General features: G+C 56.9%; 1 protein-coding gene across 3 annotated transcripts; it reads right to left on the bottom strand.

The window, feature by feature from the left end:
• Positions 1-38: 38 nt before the first annotated feature.
• FHOD1 (formin homology 2 domain containing 1) lies at positions 39-15758 on the bottom strand. 3 transcript variants are annotated; one of them, XM_070398949.1, is made up of 24 exons: positions 15514-15758; positions 8144-8250; positions 7687-7751; positions 7332-7399; positions 7153-7258; positions 6982-7076; positions 6606-6717; positions 6428-6522; positions 6188-6331; positions 5923-6068; positions 5669-5842; positions 5519-5542; positions 5069-5122; positions 4105-4220; positions 3404-4017; positions 2921-3076; positions 2280-2462; positions 2076-2195; positions 1838-1999; positions 1255-1445; positions 971-1163; positions 727-889; positions 450-647; positions 39-376 (listed from the first exon to the last, which is right to left on the bottom strand). In XM_070398949.1, exons 1-24 carry the CDS (start codon positions 15712-15714, stop codon positions 294-296), a joined length of 3570 nt encoding a protein of 1189 aa, XP_070255050.1. In that variant the 5' UTR covers positions 15715-15758; the 3' UTR covers positions 39-293. The 3 variants fall into 3 exon arrangements, with proteins under 3 accessions (XP_070255050.1, XP_070255051.1, XP_070255052.1); XM_070398950.1 differs by lacking the exon at positions 5519-5542; XM_070398951.1 differs by lacking the exons at positions 5069-5122; positions 5519-5542.
• Between the last annotated feature and the right edge of the window lie 398 nt (positions 15759-16156).

Genomic DNA, 16156 nt, shown 5'->3' with positions numbered 1-16156 from the left:
AGCAGGGGTCTATACCTTGAAAGAAAAAGGCTCTTGGATTGGCTAAGAAAACTTTATTATGCTCCACGTGTTCAGGGAGCTCATACATACACACACATACACAACACACACACACACACACACACACACACAACACACAAACACAGATAATACTGCTCAAGGCACTGGCCACTGGGTACAGAGTGACCCCAGGGTTGAGAAGATGCCCAGAATTCTGCTCTGGCCCCTCCTCACTCTATATAGTCTTTTGCCTGCAGGCTATGGCCCAGGTAGATATTCTGGAGGCAGCGGCTTCACACCTCCAGGCCAGGTCCCTTGCTCAGTCCCAGTGCCTGCACCAGGTCTTCTCCAAGTCCGCTCTTCAATGTCCGTCTCACTGCAGGGACAGAGCAGGGTTGGAGGGGATTGCTGGGGATAAAGTGGGCAGCGGGTATGTGGGGAGTACTCACAAGATTTGCGGTTGCCACGGGAACGCTTGCGTTCCCGAGCAGCTAAGGCACGAGGACTGCTCTTGGTCACTGACTGCACCAGCAGGTCCATGATCTCATCTGAAGTGTCACTGGGTGAACTGGAGCCTGGGGATTCTTCTGGGGGTGCATTGGAGGCCCCCACTGCTGTGGGCATTGGGGAGCTGCTCTGGACCAGGCCTGAGAGAGACCAGATAGGGAGGTCAGGCCAAGGTGGTTCCAAAGCAAAATCCGTTCCCCTAGCGGCCACAGGTCCCACCTCTGCTGCGGCGGCTGTGTGTGGCATCTTCAGGCTTACTGGTCAGCAGACTCTTCATGCTGGCGTGACTGTCTGCATCACCCTGGCCTGGCCCACTACCCACAGCCACTGGGACAGACGGGTTGCTGGGGGCTTCCCCAGCCACTCCTGAGAACTTCTCTGTCTGGAGAGGGGAGAATGATGAGCCGGGAGCCAGGGAAGGAAACCATGGGAACGGCAGTCAAAACCTGGAAGGGGCACGCACCTCAGTGATCATGCGTCCCCGGGTCTTGTTGCGCTCACGGTACGTGGCCCGCTTCTGCTGCTGTTGGAGCACCCGGTCTCGGCAAGTCCGGTACTCCAGCGAAAACTCCCGCAACGTGTGGCAGAACTGCATGATGCGCACTTCACGGGCTGCCTGTGCGGTGTACCCCAGGTACAGCAGGAAGGCGTGGAACCTGGCCAGGTCAGGATAGGAAGGGATGGTGAGTCCTACTTGGGGGTGAGGGACAGTGGTGGCGGTCCTGCCTCTCGGGCCCACAATCTCACCTGTTGCAGACGCGGCGGTGCACTACTCGCAGCATGGTAACGCGTCGGGAACAGTGGGCAAGGAACTGGGTGAGGCGGGTACGCAGGGCCGGGGCCAGCTCATGCTTGGCCAAGCTCCGCAGACTCTCCTCAGCTGCATGGCTCCGATGCTCCAGCTGCCCCAGGTTCTCAGCCAGCTGTTCAAAGTCCACCTGGAAAAGCAGGGGGGTACACAGGCTGTCCCCCCACAAGAAGGTACTGCCTGAGGCTGCCTCTGTGCCAGGCCGGTGAGCCAGGCCAGAGGAACACAGAGGAGATCCAACCATTGCCCTCCAAAAGTTCACGGTCTACCACAGGAAACGGACAAGTCCATTTGGTCCAATGGGGAACAGAGAAGGTTTCTTGGGGAAGCGGCAGCTAAACTGAGACCCAAAGACTGAGTAGGGATAGCCAGGCCAATAGAGGGAAGCATTTCTGGCACAAACATCTGTAGCCAAGCCAGCCCTGGCACAGCCGTTGAAATAGGAGGGGAGAAGCCAGCCCCAGGAAGCAGCACTCCCTCATGCCCTGGCCAATTTTATCCAAGCCCCTGACTGGTGCTAACCTTGGCACAGCGGGTCAGGGCGGGGATTTCTGAGTAGAGGTCGGAGGAATCAGGCCGCATCTGGAGCACCAAGGAGCAGAGATGGTGCAGCAGTGACTGCCTGCGCACGGTGTCCTTCACCTCTGACACTTTCTCCAGATAGCTCAGCTCAAAGCCACTGCTCTGAAAGGACTTTGTCTGAGCCTGGGCTGGGCTGGCTCCAGAGCCTGGCTCCTAGCCCTCATGTGCTGTCACTCACCTGGGAGCCATTGAGGAAGTTGCCCACAGCCAGAAGGGTGGCCAGGATGCAGCGGAAGGTGGCATTATGCACCAGCTGTTCCATGCCCACTTTCAGGTCATACAGAGGCTCTGCGATTTCCTGGTGTGGGAGGCCAGGGACTCAGACTACATGGTCACCATACTCATCTGCCCCCACTGCCTGTCCCACCCATGACCCAGGTACCCGTTCCATGCTGTCATAGTCCAGCTTGAAGGCCCAGAGTTGTAGGCGGGCAGCCAGGCCCCCGATGGAGGCAAGAGTCATCAGGAAAGTCTCAGCTGGGGCCAAAGGTATGTCAGGATTGGCCAGCTGGGCCTCCTGGATCTTCTGCCGCTCCTCTTCCGTGGGCATCATGGTCAGTAGTTTCTGAGGACACAACCACCACCCCATACAGGCCAGTAAGTGCTGGCCTGAGGCCTCAGGTGTTGGTCTTGACTCCCCCTAGGCCAGTGGTTCTCAACCTTCTGGCCCTTTAAATACAGTTCCTCATGTTGTGACCCAACCATAAAATTATTTTCGTTGCTACTTCATAACTTCATAATTATTTTTGTTGCTACTGTTATGAATTGTAATGTAAATATCTGATATGCAGGATGGTCTTAGGCGACCCCTGTGAAAGGGTCTTTCGACCTCCAAAGGGGTCTTGACCCACAAGTTGAGAACCGCTGCCCTAGGCTATCTGGGGGAGATCTGGGGGAGCCCCAGGGTCTGGGGACTGCTATGCCAAGCCCCTGCCCACTACTAGAGGGTCAGGAAATGCTCACTGACCAAAGGAGAGGGCTGGACCTCCCACTCCCTTCCACACCCCCAGCTGGCTATCCTACCTCAATGCCGTCCTTGCTGACAGCAAACTCATCGAAGTTGACCAGGGCAGCCTTAATGACATGCACCGGTGGCAGTGTGGTTAGACCAATGTTGATAGCATTGCTGCGCTTGGGGTCCAGCACTGTGGTCATTGTCCGGCGGCCCTCACCAGCTTTCTTTGAGGTTGAGGGAAGGAGAGTGTAAGTTTGGGAAAGGGACTAGCTGGGGCAACAACCTAAGAGGACACTTCAAGGGCCCCCTCCAAATGGTGTGGTCACCCCACAACTGGGGATGGACCTGGGATGTTTAAAGCCTTGGGATGAGCTTAGATACCAGTTAGGCCTCCGCTGATCCCTGTTGGGACCTCAGACAAGTCCCCGCTCCTCTCTTTGCCTCGCTTTCCCCACGTGGGAAATGAGCGGCAGCCCCAGTAGTTAGGACCCTTGAGCTCTGATTCCCTCCCCTCGCCACTGGGGTTACCTTGCAGATGAGGGTGCGTTTACCTTGGAAGGTAATACGTCCTTGGCACGGGACTCAAACAGGTGTTCCAGCCGGGCTGTGTCCACGGAGACAGGCTCCAGGGAGGCCCACAGGGTGGAGCAGGGCCCAAAGCGGCTCCCAGAGCTTCCATGGCCCCCAGCCAGCTTTAGCTCCCGCCAGAAGAGTTTGACTGTCTTCCTCTTGGTGGGGAGGGCTAGGCCATCAGGCGCTGATGGGGGAAGAGGGGCAGCTGGCAGTGGTGGAGGTGGTGGTAAGGGGCCTTTGATGGGTGGGGGAGGTGGGGGTGGAGGAGGTGGGGGGCCTTCGGAGAGCAAGGGCAGTGGGGGTGGTGGGGGCGGGACCCCTTTCCCAGCCTCCACAGTCTCTATGTTCAGTATGTCCTGGTCTTCATCCTCCTTCAGATCTGAGAAGTCCAGGTCCCCAATGCAGAGCTTGGGTACATGGATAGAGAACTTCTGGGTGGGCTCAGCCTTGGGGCTTGGTGGGGCCAGTGGCTCCTTGGGCTCTGGCTCAAGGCTCCTCTGGGACCTGAGCAGGACTCGGCGGGTAGGGCTCTGGGGTGTTTTGGGTGCAGAAATTGGGACCCGTTCAGGGGAACTCCACAGTTCTCGGGCATCTAAAAAAAGAGAAGCAGCTGTCAGTGTCATGCCCTCTGTGGGGCAACAAGGAGACATGGGCAGATTGTGCCCACCCACCGGCTCACCTGGGTGTCCGTCAGCCTCATCGGGCACTGCCCCAGCCAATGCCTCTGCCCGGCCCTGGGCCAGCGCAGCCTGCTTCTCTGTCTCTGCTGCTGCCACATTCTCCAGGAACCGGGCTCTGGGGGTAGGCACTTGTCAGTGAGGGTGTCTGACACACCCCAGCCCAGGGTGGTGCACATGCTGGTCCCCTGGGCACTGCCCCTAATTGCAGGCACACACAGACACACAGGAACAGACCATGCGCCAAGCAGACCCAGGACCCGACCCCCCAAGTCCAGCCCCTGTTCAATCCTCCACATCCTGGGGAGGGTCACTTCCAACCCAGCATTCCCAGGTCAACGTACAGAGAGAAGTTCTACTTAATGTCTAACTTGCAACCTTGCTATTCATGTTAATTGTCCTGATTCTAGACAAGGACCCTTAGAGCAGGGGAAGGGGATAGCTGTGCCAATGGGCACATCCCTCCCTTGGCATGTCTGCAGCTTCTGAGAACTATGACCTATGCCCAGAAAGAGGCCTGGTAGAGACAGGTACTCAGTTTATGCTGAAATAATGAGTGATCCAATGTCTCTTTCTGGACCCCTCTAGCCTGCATTGGCCCTCAGTCCCGGCCCTTATCTTAGCCCTAGGTTGTTCCTCTACCTCCACACTGCACAGCACCCTAATTCCCCTCCCTGCCCTATTCCTGGCCTATGCCTGGGAGAATGGGCTCCAGGTTGGGAGTCCATGTCCTCATCTCTGGTCAAAGCTATCAAGGTATCACTATTGAAGCACAGGATCCACTATGACCTCAGGGAACTAATCCTAATGCTTAGTCCTTAGGTAACCGAGGAGGCAGAAGTCTGGGGGAAAAGGGGTCCGAGAGTCCCCGAGCACTGGCTGCATCAGGCAAGTGGGACCCCGCTGGGAGAAGCAATGCTGAAGCCCTGAGCACATGGCATCCCTGGCAAGCTGGCCTCTACTTACTCCAGCCTGGCCTGCCCAGTAGGAGGCTGGGGGACTGGTGGGCTTTCAGGGGCCCTGGGTGGGGGTGGGGGGGAGATGAGAGAAGAAATAGTAACTGTGGTGTCTGCTCCACCTGGAAGCCCAGTTGCTCACACCTACTCAGACCTGGGCAGTGCTATCAGGGATTCCTTCCCAGCCACAGTGGGAAGAGGAGGGGGTTGGGGAGGACATGACAAGGGGAAACTGTAAGTGGAGGGGAGAGACTGACATGAAGCCGGACAGGGTGCAGCAAGAGACAAAGACAGAGCAGAACAAGAGTCAGAGACAGTGCCAGAGAAACAAAGACAGTAGGGGGTAGGGAGACAGATAACATTGGCCAAGACCAGACGTAATGCCAGAAGGAGATGAAGAGAAGCCCCAGGGGGAGGAGGTCCGGTCAGAGCCGAACCCCACCCCCCAGCAGTCACTTACCAAATAGGAGCAGTTTGGTGAAGTCTGGAAAGAAAGAGAGAGAAAGCACGAGTTTGGGCAGAGGAGGCCGAGGGTCCATGGAGGGGAGCAGAGCAGGAGGGACAGGTGGGGAGAGGATTCCAGGGGGGTAGCCTCTATCTCCCTACTTACTTGTAGATGCTCCTCTCACAGGAGCTGTCAGCTGAGGACGCCACGGAGAGGGCAGGAAAGAGGTTCGCAGAGGTACAGAGGCCAGAGGCAGGGCCCATGGGGCTGGGCACTGGGCTTGTGAGTGGGTCAGGGCCGGAGGAGGAGGAGGAGGAGGAGGAGGAGAGCCCTGTGGGGCTGGAGGCGGGGTCTGTCAGGAGACAGGTTACTCCTGGTGCATCCATCCCTCCTCCCCAAGTGCTGAGGCATGTTCTTACCCAGGCTCCGAGGTGCGCACATGGCAGCCCCCGCCTTCTAGAGATCGGCGGCTTCTCTTGCCTTCCTCTGAAGAGGGCTTTCTACGCTCCCGCCGCCCACCTGCAGCGGCTTCCTCTATGTCTCCATCCTCCATCCGCAGGGCACTCTAGCAGACATGGGTCCAGATGTGAGCAACTGAGGTAGGGTGGGTGCTGGGAAACCGTGCCCCCTCCCTCCCCTCTTCTGGCTCCCTGTTGGGCCCTGGCGGCCCAGCCCAGAGCCCACCTCATAGAGCACAAGCTGTGCACGTAAGTCGATGTCAGTGCCTGCAGCGCCCAAATGCCGCTGGACCAGTGCCTCCATGCCCTGCTGCTCCAGGGCATCCGTCACGTCATAGAAGGAGTCCTGATCTGGGAGCGCTGCCAGCGTCTGGAGGTTGGGGATAGGAGGCTAAGGCTCATGGGAGCCTGAAGGCAGGAGCCTGAGGGGCTCATACCTGGCCTTTGGTTCCCCCTCCACACACACCTTGTTGATGAGGGTGACTGTGTATACCAGCAGCTCAGGGTCTGCACCATTCTTCTCCTCCAGGATGCACACCAGGTTGGCCCATGGCAGAGCACCTGCCACACAGAATGGGGAGCGGTCATGAGGAGGAAGGTAGGAGAAGGCTCTGAGTGGTGGGGAGGGAGGGACAGTCTCTGACCGGTGGTGCTGGCCACAGAGTTGACTGCGTAGATGAACAGCGGTGCATTGCTCTCGGAGTATTCCACAAACACCAGCAGCAGCTTCAGAGCCGTCTTCACCACCAAGCGGGACTAGGGGAGGGATAACCACATAGGAGTGGGGCTTGGGCCAGAGCTGGGCCAGCTCCTGGTGCAGTGGGGGAAGGGCTCCTGGGGCTGGACCCAGACAGGAGAGTCTCAACAAAAAGACCCTGGCTGTAGGCCCAGGCATTGAAGTGCTTTTAGGCTTAGAGGGGCCACAGACTCACTCCATTCTTGCCCATTTTACAGGAGAGAAAATTGAGGCCCAGAGAAGCAGTGGGAAAAGGGTGCATGGCTGGGGGGAGGGCCATTTACCAGGCTGGCACACAACATGTACAGCCACTGCACGGTCTCAGTGTGGGCCACCACTCCCAGCATCCCATCCACAAAAAGCATCACCTGGCCCAGTGCTGAGGACACAGAAACAAGAAGAGATCAGTACGGGGTCATTGAAAGCAAGGGTCCTGGGGGAGGAGTGGGGCTGACCTCGGAGGATGTAGCTCTGGTAGTTGTGGTCAGCAGCAGCACCCACACGGATCAGGCAACTCAGCCCCTCTGAGTGCACAAATTCAGGCACCAGGTCCTTGTCCTCCTGGGGGCACCATGGGGGAGTTTAAGGGGGCTGAGGCTAGGATGCCCACCCCCAGCCCACCTCAGGGCCTCACCTGGAAGATCTGCTTTAGTGAGAAGAGAGAGCGGCGGAGCTCAGGGCCACTGGAGCCGTACAATTTTTCTGTAAGGGGTGGATGGACATAGTAACCTCAAGGGGACATAAGCAACCTTAGAGAATATTCTAGTATTCTTGAACCCCCCCACCTCCTCCTCTACTTATTCCCTGGCTCTGGGCAGCCCCCACTACAGTCTAGCTGCAGCATTAGCCTTGGCCCTAGAAGGAAAGGTCAGGATAGGAATGGGGAGGGGCCACATATTCTATCTCTGATCTGTCCTGTCCACTGTCCAGTACATGCCTGAAAGAAACTGAGCCAGCTGGGCTGGACATTGATGCCCTCACACACTCACCTAAGATGGCATTGACTCTCACGGAGAGCTGGGTCCGCAGGATCAATGTAGGCTTCCGCCCTTTGCTGGAATCAAGCAGCATAGTCAGCACCTCCCAGCTCATTCTGTGGGGTCCCATCCCCCACACCAAGGCAGCCAAAAACCTCCCCACATGCCAACTGAGGCCCAGTTCCTTCCTCCCCAACTGCTCCTCTAAGCCCAAGGGTTGGCCAGACAGAAGGATTTATGCAAATACGGGTATCTCAGATATGTGGGAGAGCCCCCACTCCATCCTGGGTAGCAGGTAACATTGGCCAGGCCTTGGGATTCCCCTGGCACAGTTCCCTGGGGCAGCAGGAGGTGACGTGCATGTGTCCTTGGCTAGAGATCAGGTGTCTTGGCTGCTGACACCTGAGCCAGCCTCTGGTGGGGGCAAGATCGTGGCCAGCCTTATGTTCCTGGTCTCACCAGCTCTGACCTGATCTCTTCATAGAAGCCCTCCAGCATTTCCCGCTGCTCTTCCAGGGACAGCTCAGGGTCCAGGTAGTATCCAGAGGGAGACACTTGCAAAGCACAGTCCTCTAGCTGGGGGCAAAGAGAACAGTTGTCAGGGATGGGGAAGAGGTGGCAGGGGTAGGTACGGAGACCTCATGACCTCCTACCTCCTACTCAGGGTGCTGGCAGAGAGGCACACCACAAGGGCTGCACCGTAGCCAAGCATTCCTTTAGCAATCCTTCATGTGCCTACTATGTGCAAAGCCTTTGTATGTACTATGTCTTCTCCTGGCTAGCACTTACCCGTTCTTTAGGTTTCAGATTACATAAGGCTTTTTTTTAAAAAGACTTCCTGGACTCTTCTGCTATGCAATGCTATGCAACCCACACCATGCCATGTGTGTACCCTACTCTGAGGCCTTCCCCAGGGCAGTAGAATATCCTAGACACTAGCCTTCTTCCCCTTTAACCGTGTGTTCTCTGGGTTCGGGCACCATGTCAGTCTTGCTGCATGCTATATCCTCAGAGCCTAGCCTAGCATTTGGCACATTGTAAGTTCTCACTAAACATGTATTGAGTTAATGAACATAAATGAGGAACGAGAATGGAGAGAAGATGGAAGGAAGTTCCTGCCTTCGAGGAAGTTCACAGCCCCGTGGGGTGATAAGCTGTAGCCACAAGCATTCAAGCCCTGGGAGGAAGTGTTAAGGGAAAAAGAAAAAAGAAAAGAAAAAAAAAAAAAAAGAATGCTGGTGTTATTGGTGGAAGTGGGGTATCCACTGGTGAAAGTGCGGGATCCCTTTACTCACTGGGTGTTGGGGATCGAGTTCTTACGATATCTTGAGAAAAAGAATTTTCTAAGATGTGCATGGGAGAATGAGTGATTTTTACTTGCGTGGAATATATCCCTGGGTTTCAAAAGTCCCATATCCCTTAAACCAGTCCAGGAAAAGGTGCAGCTGGGAATTCAGCAGAGCCAAAAGCAAAGCCAGTATCCACAGTTTCCGTTCCACAGTGGAGTTAAATCCGGCACAGCATCAGGCTAGTCACAGTCCGTTAGTCCATTGTGTGGGGTCCACACGGCTGTGGGCCACGTGGACAAATATAGGGGAGTGTGCCCCTGCAACAACTGGACCAGGAGCCCAGCACGCAAGAGAGGGAACCTGCTTGTTTAGGAGCTTATGTATCTCAGATTTTGCGCCCTTGCAGTGGCCACGCCTATTCTGGCCAATGACCTGGCTCCTGGGTGTGACTGACAGATAATCACCTCTCCTATGTCACCGAGACCTCACTGGGCATGCCTAAATACTCCGCCTTCCCTTTGTTCCTTTCCAGTTAATTAATAATTGGGTTAAATACAACCATATCACTGGGAGGTGCAAACCCAGCTGGGAGGTGTATGTGTGTCCCTGAATTAAGACAGTGAGTAGCAGGGGCTAATACACAGGCTCCCAGTCCCTCCAGGCCTGAGGGTCTTTGCCATGTTCTCACGTGGGCTACAGTGACCATGGTCCTACCTAGATCTCAGAGGTCTCCAAGGGGCCTATTGAAAACCAGATTTTAGGGTCTGACTCAGTCAGTCTATAGTGGGTCCCTGAAACCTGCATCATAACAAGAAGGCACATGCTATCCACGTCTCTCTCCCCACTGAGCCTGGCTCCCCTCCACTACTGGGCAGGACACTTGGCTCCTTGAGAAGTACTTGTAGAAGGGCCTAGTAAGGTGACTGTGGAGAGTCTGATGGCAGCACTGTGCCTCTCCTGGACACTTCCCCCATAGCAAAGTCCCCTTGACTTGAGTGGCTCTCCTCCTTGAGGTGCTATGACCCAGAGAGAGCCCCCTCTGCAGAGTCAGGGTGCCTACGGTCTCCATCTTACTGGGAATAAAAGTCCTGTTGTTCTGTCAGTCCTGCCTTGCTCTGGACCTAGCCCAGGGGCTTCCAGCTGCCCTTGGTCCCTTGAGGGGAAAGGGAGTCCAGCTCCTGCCCCCACCTCTGCCTCTGCGTAGCATCCCTGCTGTGCCTGAGAGCCTGACCCAGCTCCTTCCTGGCAGTTCAGGCCCTTCCTGTGAGGCCCTTGGGTGACCACCTCCCCCCACTGACTGGGACATGGGACATAGAACAAATACTCCAGCCTGTTCTGTCCCACTTCCTGCCTGGCTGCCTGCCCTTCCCTGGGCGCCTTGGGCGGGCCTGGCCTCTCTCTCCTCCGTAGGAGCAGAGTCATCTTCTCCAGGGCCTACTGGGAATAGGCCTGAGCTGGGAAGGGGTAAGGCCCCTGGGCTGGGGTACCTTGTCCAGGGCCAGCTCAGCTGAGGGCAGCCCCACATTCCTCCTGATCCCTCTTCCCACAGATGACTCAGCAGCCTACCCTCCCTACCCCCATCCAGGCACAGCTGCATCTCCTTCTGGGACCCTAGAGAAACATATCTCCCCCAGAGCTGCAACCCCCTTCAGGAATCCCCCAAATCACACACATAGAGAACAGCTCATCCAAACATTCATGAACTGGGCTGGTTTTAGGTTCTGAGGACAGAGCAGAGAACAAGACACTGCCTCTGCCTCCCCTGCTTTCCAGCTAGTCCTGGAGGCAGGCAGGCTTGACTCAGGGAAAGGCCACAAATAAATGTAGAGGCACAATGGCCAAGGGTGCCAAGCAAGGGGAGAGGAGGAGTTATATAGAGATAAACACTGGAGGGGTGATCGATTATATGCAGTAACTGCTTACAAACCCAGGTATATATGGTCAGGTATATATAAGGTGTCCCCCAAAAATGTATACACACTTGGTATATTATAAAGGCAGTGTTTATTAAAATACATTTCATTTTCAAAATGTAATAGAAATTAGCTGTTAAAGTGTGTATACATTTTTGGGGGACACCTGTATATACATGCTCGCTGGCCAGGCACAGGCCCAAGAAGCACACCCACGGAAAGCTCGGGCCCAGCATGCTTTCTTCCTCTCCTGCACACATACTTGCACGCTCTATTCCCAAGTGTGCAGGGTACCTGGGATGCCTGTATCCCTGTGGGGGAGGGGGTCCTCAAGACTAAGTGCTTACCACCCCAGCCTCCTCAGATGAGCAGGTTTAAACCCTGGTGGTTAGTGGCTTCCCTAACCATGTCACCTGTCTAATTCTGCCAGTGCCCCATTTATGGAGAGGAGACTCATGGGTAATTGGCAACCCAAAGCCTATAGGACAATGCCCTCCTCCTCCAGCTGTTTGTCTTGGATGGAGATGGGGGAGGGGGTTCAGGTCAGGCAAGCAGCAAAGAGCAGAGACTTCCTGCCAGCTGAGTGGTGCTTGTCCCACACACCCCTGGCCCCTTCCTGGGGTCACCCTTCTGAGAGCCAAACCTCTGGGCCTTGTTTCTCACACCCTGGGGCTGGGCCAGGCCTGAGTAAGCTCAAACCCTGGCCCCTGCTGACAGTGCTTAGGGTCAGCACATGGTCAGTGTAGGTCTACGTCCGTGACTCCCTCCTGGCTCTTGTCTTCCACACTTCTCTGCTGTCTGTCTTGGGGTGGTGTCCCTCCTCCATTCTTCCCAGGCTCAGCCCCTCACTTCAACCTCCAGACTACATTCCTTTGGATTCTCTGGGCTCAGGTTTTTCTGGAAGCCCTAACTAACTTGTTACATATGATTTTATATGCAGGGCCAAGCTTAGGGGACCCTGGTGTCTACTCCCCAGTATTTTTCATAGCAGTGTAATCAGGTGAGAATGAACATGCCAGGGGCAGGGTACAAAGAAGATGGAGAAGAGGACAGAATTATATGCTGGAGGACTCTTGTTTTAGGAAATAAATTAACTGCCCTTTTCTTTCCTTTTCCTATACACACAAGACCCTGTGAACTCTGAGCCTCTTTTCCTGTTATCTCAGATCTCCAAGGAGACCATGACTTCCTGGTTGACATGACATGGGTGGGCTTTGAGGAGGGAAACCCACTTGTTTTGCCTCCTCTGTGTAATACACTGGGCTGCCTAGTTTGATTCTGATAATCCTTTGACAGGTGAGGAGACCAAGAAATCAGTGGATTTGCACCTGCTGCACAACCAGGAACGGGCCTAGGGCTAACTGACCTAGATCTTAATTACCCAGAAGCTCATTGGAAGTGCGCCAGGGAACCCCGAGGGTAGGTGGAATGAGGGTTGGGGCCTGTAGGGTTGTCAAGTGCTGAAGACAGCCTCTCAGCTGTCTGGACTCTACAAATACCCCAAACTGGTCCTCCCAGTTCCAGCAAGGGAATGCTAATGAACACACACACACCATACATGTTGGGGTAATAGTGCCTACTTCTGCCAGGATCTAGGTCTGAGTCCTTCACGAGGTTACTTAGCCCAGAATGATCAGTGACATGCCAGCCATAGGGAAAGTGGGGAGGCCATGACTCATGCCCACATCCTAATCTTCTACAATCTCCCAAAGAAACCTCCCTATCAGGGGGCTAAAGGACTCAGTTCATCATCAGAGCACCCCTTCTTACCCTTAAGAATCCTCTGGGACCCCTCCAATCGGTCCCTGTCCCAGTATGTCAGTTTAACACTTAGCCTCCTAACCTATCCTGCTTCTGAAGGGTAGACTGAGGCTGGAGCAAGGAGGGGGCAAGGTCAGGACACATTCTAGGACAGTGCCACCACTGTCCTACTCTAATCTTTAGCCACAGCTGGGGAAACAAAGTTGCTGGTAATGGACAGATTTCTAGGGCTATCTCTGCTGCTAGGAGTAGGGGGTTCCTCTAGCCTTTGCATCAGGGTCAGAGCAACACCCAGATCCCTCTGCTCAGAGCCCAGGGAGAAGTCAGTGCTATCCCAGATGTGGCAGGGCCTTTGGGTGTAAGGGAGGGGCTCCTGAGGCACCACCCCAAGAGCAAAGGTAGTAGGGAGGGTAAGGAGGTGAGCGGCAGGGCCAGAAGGCCTGGTTATCCCCGGTGCAGGGGCAGGTTCCTGGACTGGGAGAGGTTCTGGCAATAGAGGGAAGATATTCCTGAGTTTCCCTGGAGACATCAGGCATGGCCGAAGGCACTGCCAGGACCCTGCCTCACCCCCTCTTAGGGCCAGGAGATGAGTCAGAGGCTGTGGCCAGGAGCTTCCTCCTAGACTGAAAGGAAATGAGCAAGGCCCTCTGTGGTGTGAAAGCTCCAAGTCTTTTAAAAAGGAAGAAGCCCTAGGGGAACTCAATGGGGTGTGTGGTGTGGAGCCCCAGAGGGAAAGTGGGCTGGGTCTCTGTACATCCCCAGGGAGGGGGCAGGGTCTGCAGGGATGATGGGGGTCAGTGCCCAGACTGGGAGGGCAGACTTGGCCATGTCCTGTTCCTTTGCTGGACAACTGTACAGAGGATGAAGCAGGGAGTACAAAACCCCTCCCTCATTTCTGCTGTACAGCCCTGCACAGGGACGCCTGGATTTCTGGGTTACCTCTCCCCTCTAGAGACTATCAAGGCAGGCCTGAGTCATGTCTGTGCCCCTGGGGCACCCACTTATAGGACTAGGGAAGGAACCAGTTGTTGACATTTCTTGCAAAAAAGGGCCCTGCTCCCCCTCTCGCAGATCTCTGATGTCCCTGACCCTACCCTATTCTGAGCCCTTCTTCCTCCGGCCTTCTATTCTGGGGCTGTGGTCACAGTTTATATTTGGGATGAGCACATCACAGTGCATCTGACCATTGCTGGCAGAGCTGTCAGCCCCAGGGAGTCCTGCTCTAGGCACTGTGGTAGCCCAATGTGTCCACCCCCATATCCTGCCTGTGGGGGATATGACAGTCCCTCAAGTACACCAGGTGGGAGATCCTGAAAGTGGGGAAACTAGGAAGGACTGAGTTGGCAGAGATGACACATTCTCTGAGTTCAGTAGTGTCCTCAGATAGGGAGCAGAGAACAGAGGGTAAGAGCCTCTTTCCTGTAGCTGTCCTCCCAAATCTGCCCCTAGTTGGAAAGTCCTGTCCTAGAGTAGGGGTGGTGGTGGTGGGTGGAATACTGTGTTCTCTGTAGAGCTCCAGGCGTTTCAGGAACCTGGCCTCAGTTCAGCACCCCTCTCTCCCTATCGCCCAAGCTGAATAGGAGGTGGCCTCCCGCTGGTGGACGCGCTTCTTCCAGGCCCACCTTTCAACAGAGCAGGACGAGGGTGGAGAGGGGGGTAGATGTTGCATCAAAACTCTGGAATGGGCATCGTGCTGACACTTTAAAGTCATGGCCTTGAATACCGGGTTTTTTCAGGGACACGTGCCGTTCCCCAGGCCAATAGTCCCACCACCTCTCCCGCCCATTCTCGGAGGCGGGTCTGGCCCGCAGCGCCAGGAATGCAGGCCGGGGGGCCTGGCGCCCGGGGCACATTCCAAGGGAGACCCCGAGTCCGGGGGGCAAGTTTGCGCAACTCGGCGACCCAGCTAGGAGCAGGGGATTGCACCACCACCAACTCTCTCTCCTCGTCCGCACCACTCGGTGTGGACTGGCTGGCGGGGAGGCCAGGGGGGTGGTAGTGGCCTCCCAAAGTCCTGGCCCGGAAACCCCGCGCGCCAGAAAGGGCTGCCTGCGGGGGGCTGAGCGCGGCGAGCGGGAGGAGAGGTAGGGCCCGCCATCTGGAAAAGGGCCTTCCCCGGTATTGTGCGCGAGTCGGTTCCGGGGCGCAGGCAAACTAGAGCAGGCCGGCAGTTTAAAATTAGCCCGGCCCGCCGCCTCCCTTCCAGCTGCTGGCCCGCGGCGGCGCGAGTACGGGTGGTGGGGGCGGTGACTCAAAGGGCTTTTCCACCAGCGGAGCCTCCCGCGCTCGGCTAGTCCCGGGCTGGGCTGCTTCTGGAGGACTCCCCGCACCCCGTTAAGTCTCTTCTCCTCCCAAGCCACCTCCCCACCCCCACCTGCAGGGGCAACACTCTGCACAGCAGGACCCAATCCAACCTCCAGGAACCGCTCGAAGCCTCTGCCACCTATAGCGGCCCGCCCCGCCTCGTAGTTCCGCCCCCGCTTCAGGTGAGGTGGAGGCTGGTCCACACCCCCCCAGCTCCGCCTCCTGGGTCCGCTACCACTCAAATATCTACCGCCACCCAATCCACAGCAGTTACCCAGGCAGACGGGCAGCTAGGAGCACCCCCTCCCCTCGACCACCTCCCCAGGGGGGCCTCACTTTAAGGGGCAGCCAGGGTGGCGCAAACCACAAGCTCCCTTCTCCCTTCTGCAGCTTCCCCTCAGTCTGAGAGGCGTTCCCGCAAGCAGGGCTGCGCGGACCTTGGTCCTCAGCCCCAAAGTATCCCGGAGGAGCGTACCCACTCCAGCCTCTCCCCGAGGGGCACCTCCCAAAGACGTTCATGGCACCAACCCTGAACCCTCGATCGCCCCCATATCTTCTCCGGGGCCCCTCACCTTGAGCGGCGCCCCCAGCAAGCGGTGCAGCGCGGGTATCTGTGCGCCCAGGGGCAGCGCCCCGTCCAGGCTGCAGGTGGGGGCCCGGCGCGGCTCCGGGAAGTTGGCACATGCAAAGGGATCGGTGTCCTCCAGGTACTGCACCCGCACGGTCACCACTGAGACCGGCTCCCCGTCCGCGCGGTCTTCCCCGCCAGCCATGGCTCTGCCACTGGCTCGCACCGCGCGTCTAGGACCAGGTCCTGGTCCCGCCGCGACAACTAAACTAGATTTGGGAGGGGCAGGACCGGACGCTGCCGAAGAGGGGCGGAGTCACAAGGGGGCGGGGCCTAGGAAGGAGGTGGAGCCAAGATTCGTCCCGGAAAGCGCGGGGGGTGGGGTGGGGCGGGCAACCACTGCCGGAGGCGGGGCTTGCGGCGAGCCACTCAGAGGGCGCGATCTTAATCCCGTTAGTTCTCTGGCGAGGCGGGCGGGAAAGGCCGAGCTCGCGCCCTGCCCTCGAGAGCGCGCCGCGGGCCGGAAGGCTTCTTGGGGCGCGGAGCAGTGAGGCTGCGCTCCTTGGAGGGATTGGGAGGGCCCTTGGGCGGAAATTTCCTCAGATAGTGGCTCGCCTGGTCTCCCTCGGTTTAGGGATGAGGTGGTC

Source organism: Myotis yumanensis, unplaced genomic scaffold (genome assembly GCF_028538775.1).
Source record: "Myotis yumanensis isolate MYYU_CA2020_CCGP unplaced genomic scaffold, mMyoYum1.0.hap1 SCAF_18, whole genome shotgun sequence".
Taxonomy (NCBI): Eukaryota; Metazoa; Chordata; class Mammalia; order Chiroptera; family Vespertilionidae; genus Myotis; species Myotis yumanensis.
The sequence above is the reverse complement of the archived record's forward strand: the minus strand, read 5'-3'. Positions and strand labels throughout refer to the sequence as shown.